General features: G+C 47.7%; 2 protein-coding genes across 4 annotated transcripts in view; both read right to left on the bottom strand.

Moving 5' to 3' along the window:
* LOC119362980 (tetraspanin-6-like) overlaps window positions 1-1,799 on the bottom strand; it is a 2,674-nt gene extending 875 nt beyond the window's left edge. Inside the window, exons 1-2 of one of the 2 annotated variants that reach the window (XM_037628272.1) lie at window positions 962-1,799; window positions 160-479 (exon numbers count right to left, since the gene is read on the bottom strand). In XM_037628272.1, coding sequence (XP_037484169.1) covers window positions 160-479; window positions 962-1,474 — 833 coding nt within the window. In that variant the 5' untranslated portion in view covers window positions 1,475-1,799. The remainder of the gene's footprint in view (window positions 1-159; window positions 480-961) is intronic. The other variant, XM_037628278.1, reaches the window with a different exon arrangement.
* Window positions 1,800-3,154: 1,355 nt separating this feature from the next.
* On the bottom strand, window positions 3,155-6,943 carry LOC119362968 (protein Rf1, mitochondrial-like). 2 transcript variants are annotated; one of them, XM_037628263.1, is made up of 3 exons: window positions 4,054-6,943; window positions 3,492-3,585; window positions 3,155-3,214 (listed from the first exon to the last, which is right to left on the bottom strand). In XM_037628263.1, the coding sequence occupies exon 1, from the start codon at window positions 6,826-6,828 to the stop codon at window positions 4,342-4,344; it is 2,487 nt and encodes an 828-aa protein (XP_037484160.1). In that variant the 5' UTR covers window positions 6,829-6,943; the 3' UTR covers window positions 3,155-3,214; window positions 3,492-3,585; window positions 4,054-4,341. The 2 variants fall into 2 exon arrangements, with proteins under 2 accessions (XP_037484160.1, XP_037484155.1); XM_037628258.1 differs by having other exon boundaries at window positions 3,492-6,943.
* Between the last annotated feature and the right edge of the window lie 2,223 nt (window positions 6,944-9,166).

Below are 9,166 nucleotides of genomic sequence, written 5' to 3'. Positions count from 1 at the left end.
AACTAATCCATTTTTTTGCTTTAATCATGAGACTGTGGAAATGCATTTTGGGGGCTGAAACCAAACATCTGAAGAGAAAACAAATGCCAGTGAAAAGCAGCAACCAAACAGAAATGGTGTGACAATTTTATTTTGTTTTTTATTTTTGGCTGAAAGTACCAGTAGTAGTCCCAGCGTGGATTGATCTTGGACATGCGGTTTACCCCGTATGGGTACTCGGAGACGGAGCGGCGGGCGTTTCTGAAGGCGCAGCACCCGCAGGCGCAGATGCAGATGAGGAAGACGAGCACGATGACGTTTAGCACGGAGATCTTGTGCCAGTCCTGGCGCACCTGCTCCATCACGCCGGCCTTGCACGAGTTACACTGGTAGCACAGGATGTTTGGGGCATTGTTCCACTGGTAGCAGTCCTCGTCCTGCGCTCCGACCGGCATCCCCCCGCTGTATGTGCATGATGTTGGTGGCTTGCAGCACCCAGACTGCATGATAGCGCATAGTTCCATTAGTAATTTTAGCAGCAAAGCTATTAGTTAGAACTACAACTTGTACTAAAGTAGCAGAGGTGCAGGAGCACTGAAGATGCTCTGGGCTAGAGATTTAGTAGACCTAGTTTGTTTAGTTTATCTGAAAATGGGTTCAAACTTTGTCCTGGGGTCACACTCTTTACTGGGTTTTGAATCTTGGTGGTCAATAAATTTGATGTTTTTGTCCAAATAGACAATGAACATAAACCTGTGCTTGAGATATTTAAATTTACATAGATGCAACTGGTGAACTGGATCAATAAATTGTTTAGCTATTTTTTATGTTACCATTTCTTTGACAATCTGTTATGTTTGTGCTGGCTATAGTTCAGATTATCAATTCTGTGGTACTACAACTACAAGTGCTGAAAGCAGTGGTGACAAATAGCAAGAGGAGCAAACATGGAAGAAAATGGACCGGTGGCTGAACTGCAAACCTGTATTGGCGTGAGATCATGCTGGAGGTAATCCATGGGAGTCCAGTTGGCGATCTTGGGGCATGCCTTGGACCCGACGACGCAGGCCAGCGCGGGCTTCCAGTACTTGATGTCCTGCATATGCTTCTGGAGCCACGAGGAGTAGTCCGAGATGTGGTACTCCCTGTACGGCCTGCCCTGCACCTGCGTGCCGCCGCCCCCCGCCGTGACGGCGAACCCGAACATGGTGAGCCCGAGCAGCATGCCGATGAGGAGTATCACGGCGAAGAGGTAGAGCCACAGCGCCCATGCGACGTGGAAGCAGGCGCCCACGAAGCCCGCGAGGGAGATGAGGAGCACGATGAAGCCGATGATGAGCAGCGGCGTCTGCAGCATGGAGGAGCACGTCGTCGTCGAGCCCTTGGCCAGCCAGAGCCCCGCCCCGATGACCGGGATGGAGGCCAGGAGCGTGGCCAGGTTGAGGTAGCCGATCATCATGTTGCTGAAACGCTGAGGGTAGTACATGCCGTTCATCTTGCTCCTGCTCAGGTTCTTCCTGCTCCTGCTCTGTTCTTATGTGCACTGCTGCTGTTGGCCTTTGGTTTGGTTTATATGATATGGATAGCTAGCTACGGTGTTCTTGGCTCTTGTTGTTGCCCTTAATTTGATTTGGCTTGTCTCACTCACTCTCACTCTCTCTTCTACTGATTGGGATGGTGGTAGTGTGTCCTGGAGCGGCCTGGTGCAAAGCAAGCCTTGCCTTTCTTGTTGCCTTGGAGGAACTACTTTTGCATCCTGGTGACTGTGCGTGTATGTGTGTGTCCCTGCAATGCGGCGTACTTGTGGGTATTCTAATGCTGGCTTTGGCTTTGCCTTTGTGGAGGCCGTTCTTTAATAATGCCGTGGTGGTTTTCGCCTTTATTTGTTTAATTTGTTTCGGTTCAAGCTTTCGCTTTTTTCGCGCTACGTGTTTGATTTCAACCCGTCGCCGTGTTTTCCGCCTTAGCAGTCTATTTCTTTCTTTCTTGCAAAAAATACCATTTTACAGTAAAATGGTAGGAAGCACTGCCATTTTCATTTTTTTCACATTCATCAAAGCTCAGCCAGTCCACAGGATAAGAATTGAAGAGCATCATGCCTTACAATACCAATAAACAAGGATATAGTCCTATATATTTGAGAGAAGCATATATCTGTCTGTTTTCTTATTTGCTGGAATAAGAATAAAACCTCCCACAGATTTCCATGTTTGGCATCGATTCTCCATTGCCCAAAAGCATCGGAATTATGGCCGCTGCCCGGATGCTTAATCATGAAGCAAAAACACATAAACACAGGAGATAGGTCCGGGCATCCGGATTCCGGCTTTCTGGACGACCATGGCCCTTCCTTTCTTCTTCTCCTCCTTACATCAGAGTGCACGAAGCAGGCCTGCTTTGCTTTATAGCCATAATATACGACACAACCATTATCACTTTGCATGCAGGTAGAAAAGATGGAAGGAGGGTCCTAGCCAGTCGTCTTGTTGCCCGGATCAGTGGCAAATGGAAAGTGCATAATGCATCCACTTTTCATCCTTTGCTCACCACCTTTCTTTCTCTTTGATGATTTGTGTATTCTCTTTGGGCAGGATAAGCTCATCAGGATGCCGGCGGCCAATCAGCTTAAAGCAGCGGATGCGATGATTTGCGCTAATGACAAATGTGGCGCCGCTAACCACATATACTTTTGAACTTTGAAGAATTTCCCTTTTTCTTTTTCACTGCCCCGCGACCCGAGTGATGGCGGATCGGCTTCTCTGGGATGTGAAAGCACGTTTGCGGTGACAGAAAGCGCGCACCGGAGACGCGTCGGGATCCGGAACCCCATTGGTGGCTCCAGATAGAGCCATGCTATCAGCGTTTGATTTGATTATGAGATGTTTAAAGTGGTGATGATCTTTGATACTGACAACCGGTTTCCTTGGTCACTCGTTAGGGTCATATGTTCATAGGTTACCTGAGTGAGTGATCATGTTGTTGCTTGAGCAGGAAACAGATGGCGCGTCTAGTGGATGCGCGCTTTTTTTTTTTTGAACAGTCACATGCAGCGGTAGAAAGGTCACTAAAGTCTCACAAACTATTGATTCTCCTGTGTACTTACACTGCGCCGGAGTCCTACGTTCTGCATTCTTTTTCTTCATCTCCTTCCTCGGCTTGTTCTATACGTAAATAAATTTTGAGTATCTTATTCTTACGATTTAAGATGTGCTCCCATGGTTTCTCTCTGAATGTTCTGGTCATAAAGAGATGGTCAGGCACAATTAAACAAATTAAGTCAGTAAACATAAAAATCTTGCAGTAGATAAGTAGGACCAAACTTGGCAATTATTCCTAAACAAAAATTGAGAATGCATGATACAATTTTGTAAGACCTTAAAGATATAATTGGGTGCAACCCATGTCGGTTGGCACACCGTATCAATACGACAAATTCCCCCCAAAACTAGTCATTTAATGCTATCCATTGCCTCCATCAAAGCATCCATGATGTTGTAAAAAAGGGTGCAAACCTTAGCTTCAGCAACCAGCCCTGATTCATCAACTGATGTTTTCTTGAGGAATCAACTTGACAGATGAAGAAATAAAAGATTTAAAGGTTTCGTGCTGCACAGTTTGGGAAAACGAAGTCAGGTCAGGATTGTCACAACATAAATGTACGTGATGGCATTGGATTCAGAAAATCAGGTACTGACCCTGAAAGATTGTGGTGAGATACATCCCTGGAAATGCGAAGTAACATGAAGCACTTACAAACAGATGTTTAAGTATGATAGAACAAATTCCAATGCGTTGCACCCATGAACTTTTGGATTGAGATATTTAGTAATTCAAGCTTAAAAAACAGAAGGAACTGAACCCAAGATTAGGCATTCATTCCATGTTCGAATAAGTCACACACATATTGTTTAACAATAAATAAAAAATCAACTGATAAAATGATAATTTTAATTTTTTATAAGATAGCTTTGAGGTCCTGAGGTAATTTGTTACTGTAGACTGTAGTTTAGAAAGAGACAGCATTGAGCTGTCAATGGTCATACATGTCCAAAAATGCAAACACTGTTAATTCACCTCGATTAACTCAGGGATGAAATCCGCCGTGATGTGCATATGCTCCCAAATATTAGTAATCTTTTCACCATTAGCAAATGCGTCATGGACCAGACCGCCATTGTGGAGGTTGCCTGCAGATCAGGGACAATGACCATAGGATGCACACCCAACAGCTAAGCACCGACAAGAACACCACGGTGGCACCGTCACCCAGCTCAATATTGGCAGGCACACAGAAGAGACTTGTCTACATCGTTGAGAGGGAGATGTGAACCATGACAAGGCTTATCTGCCAAGTCCAGCGCATCAACTGATTCCATCGAAAAATTGGTACTTTGCAGGGAGCAATTGTAGTTGTTCCCGATATTTCCCATTCCCTGAAAAGAGAGACAACAACAACGAACTAGTTGAAGCTTCAAGTGAGATGCTCTTCCCATCAACTTTAGACATATATTTTCCGGCCTTGACTATCTCCCCCTTTTCCAATAAAGTTCTGATGACATCATTTACAAGACGAGAGCTAGGAGCACAACCACTCTTCTCCATTGATGAGAACATACTGTCAGCTTCCTCCACTGCTCCTTCTTTTAGAAGATTTTGTACCATCACTCCGTAAGTGGAAGCATTAGGCACCAACCCGCTGACTGGTAATGCAGCAAACAAATCATTAGCTTCTTCTCTTCTTTCAACCTTGTACAATGCATTAATGATGGTATTGAGTGTTGTGATATTGAACTTCACATTCATTGCACGTAATTTCTGGAATAGGACGACCGCTTCATCTGCGCAATTATTTCTACAAAGTCCTCCAAGAATTATATTATATGTAGAAATGCTCACCATTATTCCACTTTCGATCATCTCATCGAAGATTTTCTTCGCATCAGCAGTTCTCCCAGCACGAAATAATCCATTCAGTATGGTTTCATATGTAACAGTTGTAGGTTTAACTTTCTTATGCAACATTTGTCTGAACAGAATCAACCCATCATCGATCCTTCCACGTTTACAATATCTACTGACAAGTGTGCTATACGTAATGACATTAGGCTCAATGCCAGCTGATACCATGGCATCAAGTACTCCACATGCTTTGTCCATCTCGCCGACTAAGCAATATCCGTCAATCAGCGTACTAAACATACTGATATCAGGTTTCTCACCTATGTCTATAACCAAGTCAAAGATATGGTGTGCATCTATAACCCTTCCTTCATTGCATAGACTGTCCATTATTGAACTAAAGAGTGCAGTGTTTGGACGAGCAATACTTTTATTCATCATTTCAGAAATCAACTCCTTCGCTTTCACCAAATCACCATGTGTACATAAGAACTGAACTAGGGAGTGATAAACAACTGTGTCCGGCTGTACTCCCGTACCAACAACCATCTGACTGAACTTATCCATGGCATCAGTCAGCTTACCCATTCTCCAATGTGCAGATATTAGAGTTGAATAGGTGACTACATCCGGACTCAGTCCTTGTCCCCGCATTTCAGTAAGTATGAGCATAGCTTCATCTATCAGCCCTCGTTTAGCATATGCACCAATTAATATGTTGAAAACTTTGCAGTTGGCTACAATGCCGCCGCCTTTCATTGAATTGAAGAGACTCATCATATCAGCAAAGCTTCCTTCATTGGCATACCCATGAAGAAGAATAGTGTAGGAGACAATATTAGGCTTGCTGCCCTTTCCAGCCATGGAAAAGAAAACTTCTGCAGCTTCTTTGGTTCTTCCATGCTTGCAGAGGGAGTCCATGAACGAGTTCCAAGTGACAGTATCTGGTATAAGACCACGGCTTGTCATTTCTCTGAACATTTTACGCACCTGTTTCCACCGGCCCAAAGTGGAATATCCATGGATCATGCTAGTATATGTCACCTCATCCGGTCGAACACCATCATCAACCATCTGCCGAAGGAACAACTCTGCCTTGTACATTGCTCCAGCTTTGCACAATGCATCGATAATCGAGCTATACGTCACCACATCAGGCACAACCCCTTGCCGCATCATTTCATCGAATAGATTGCATGCCTTGTCTACTTTGCCTTCCTTCAAGAAGCCGTGGATGACCGTGCTATATGCCACCATGTCGGGGGAGCAGGCACCTCCTTCCTTCGACGCCATCTGGAGCAGTAGGTCGAGCGCCTGCAAGCTCCTGCCGTCTTCACACAAGCTCTTCAGAACTGTGTTGTATGAGAAGGCATCAGGTACACAGCCGAGGTCGGACATCCTATGAAGCAGCATATTGACAGCCTCGTCGGTATGTTTTGCGCAGCAGAGGCACTTGATGACGGTGTTGGCGGCGATCTGGTTTGCCTTCAGGCCCGCCCTGAGGATGCGCCCAAAGTAGGCGAGCCCTAGGTCCGGACGACCCATACGGCAGCAGCAGTTCATGAGGATGCCGTAGGTGAAGATGGTTGGCGGCGCAACCCGCATGCCGGCTTCTTCTCGGCAGACACGGTTGAAGAGGGTGAGGGCGAGGGAGGGGCCGTCTCTGCAGGCCTCAGAGGGCGTGGCACGGCCGAGGGCGGCAAGGAATCCATCAAGGGAGCGCTCGGGAACCGGAGTGGCCTGCCGAAACAATTCGTCGAACAGGTGGTGTGCGTCTTGCGGGCTGAGCGTTCCGGCGCGGACGCGCTCCGTGGCCGCGGCAAAGGCGGCGTGGGGAGACCAGGTTGGTGAGGGCGGCGAGGTGCAGTTGGAGAAGGAGGAGAGGCGGCGGCGGAGGCAGACGCGGGACATGGGCATAGTGGAGCAATGGCGGAGGTGGATGCTGGACATCAGCGTGATGAAGAGGAGGAGCTGCGGAGGCGCAAGCCGGACGTCGGCTAGGTAGAGAAGGAGGAGGAGGAGGGTGAGCGGCGGCGGCGGATGCGGATGCGGGACACTCCGGCGGGGAGGCGCGCAAGTATATGTACGTCTTTTTTTTTTAGCATCAGTACAAACACAAGCGCTCATATACACACACATACACTCATCTCTATGAACGCACACATGCACACTCTATCCCTATGAGCACCTCCGAGAGACTGAGCCGGCATATTATCTTGAGATTTACGAAGTCACCGTAGGCGCCTCGTCATCGACGGGAACGTCTCCTCCCACTGAAAGCGCATCGCCGAAAATCCTGAAATAAATCTAGAAATAATGCGAGCACCAGGATTTGAACCCTGGTGGGTTGGAGATACCACTGTCCACCTAACCAACTCAACCACAGGTTGATTCGTTATGTACATCTTTTTTGTTTGGTCGATTTTACTGCTTATTAATGATATCATACAGTATGGAAGTTTTTGGGAGCGTATCATCTCGCTTGGATACACAAACCGACGTCAAAGAGGATGCAAACGGGAGCAGAAGGGGGAGATTGTCGGCATCGGTACAACAGGATCTCAGGTTACAAAAAAATGGTATCCAAGCCCTTAGCGTCCACTCTAGCCCAAACCGGCGCTTCACCCTTGATCTTGTTGATGAGGTTTTCAGTCGATGAGCGTAGCCATCGAAGACTGCAGCGTTGCGGTGCTTCCAAATGAGCCACACAGTTAGGCTGATGATATACTAGATGCCTTTACACATGCCGGTAGGAGACGATGAAGCAATTTCAGACCACCATTCGAAGAAACTCGCTGTGCCGTTCGAAGGTGGTAAAGGGAGATGACACCAAGATAGAACTTTGTGCCAAGTGATCCACGAGAACATACACCCGTAAATTAGATAGCCAATGGTCTCGATCTCCTGAGAGCACATGACACAAGCAGGGGCATGCGAGAGGCCATGACGCGCGCGGCGGTCAGCAGTCCACTAATGGTCGAGGGACGCGAGCCATAGGAAGAATTTGTTTTGTTGAGGGGTGACCAACTCTTCCATACCAGACACCAAGCCGGCAACGCGGTCGAACCATGAAAGAGTGCCATGTAGCAGGATCGGCGGAGTACTGGTCGTTCGGTTACCACTTCCAAACGATTTTGTTAGGAGCATAAGTGAGCATGCCATGGCAAATGCGCTGCGAAAGGTCCACGTACTCGATCGTAGCCTCTGGACCGAGAGTGTCATGGATATCGTTGATCCAACTTCGATTCGCAAGCCCATCGCAACCGATAGTGCGGCGATGCGGGATGAGATTGATTAGGTGAGGAGCGAAACCGGAGATGGACTGGCCGCCCAACCAGTGATCGCACCAGAAGCGACAAGTTTTGTCGTCGCTAATGGTCCATATCGTGGACATGCAGAAGAATTTGCTAGTCTCATCGTCGGAGGGAGGTTGAAGGTGACGCCAGGGGTGGTTAGGGTCAGTGGCGGCCTCGATCCATAACCTGTGGGTGTGCAGAGAGAGATGCCCGTGCGATGCAGAATGCGCACGATAAGGCCGCCAAACTCCAACGGGTGGCACACATGCGGCCAGCTTACTAGGTAGCTGCTGGATTTTGTGTCCTTCTAGTTGTGCCACAGGAAGTCGAGCTACAGTGAATTGCACACCCCATTGTTCTTATGGTTCTCCTTGAATCTAATCCCGAACCACGGTGCGGCAGAGCAGCGACAATAGAGTCATTGGCATATCGGATGATCGGAGCAAAGGGAGTCCATCATCAAGGGGCGTCACAGGCAATCAACTGTTGTCGTCACGAGGGGTTAAATGTAGGAGCACGTCGACGACCAAAATGAACTGGCAGAGCGACATCGGGCACCTTTCCTGCTAATCAATTTAGGGAAAATGGAATCCTTGCAATTACTAACTAGAGCTTTAATGTCTTCTCCTCGAAGTGAACCTTGCCGATAATGGGTCCCACATGAGAGTATCAAAACCGACACTCTCGCATAGGTCAAGAAACAGCATGCTGTGTGTTATCATGAGCTCTTTTGCCTCTAAAAATCTATCAGTTTTCAACATTTTGTGGAGTTGGAGCATTGGTGCTGTGGATGGAGAAAAAGGAGCATGAGACGGGTGGAGGAGTGGGAAGAAGGGGCAGTCGGTGGTGGCTTCCTTATGGAGGAGTAGGCCGATGGAGAAGAAGAAAGGAGGCTGACGTGGCTCGCTATCGGAGCTTCACACGGTGCGGCACACCTATGGCTAGTGGCGGAGCTTGAGCCAAAAACATGGAGGGGCATGGGCTTAGGAGGG

The sequence above is a fragment of the Triticum dicoccoides genome, chromosome 1A (assembly GCF_002162155.2).
Source record: "Triticum dicoccoides isolate Atlit2015 ecotype Zavitan chromosome 1A, WEW_v2.0, whole genome shotgun sequence".
NCBI lineage: Eukaryota > Viridiplantae > Streptophyta > Magnoliopsida > Poales > Poaceae > Triticum > Triticum dicoccoides.
Note: the sequence above shows the minus strand (reverse complement) of the source record. Positions and strands in the feature narration are given on the sequence as shown.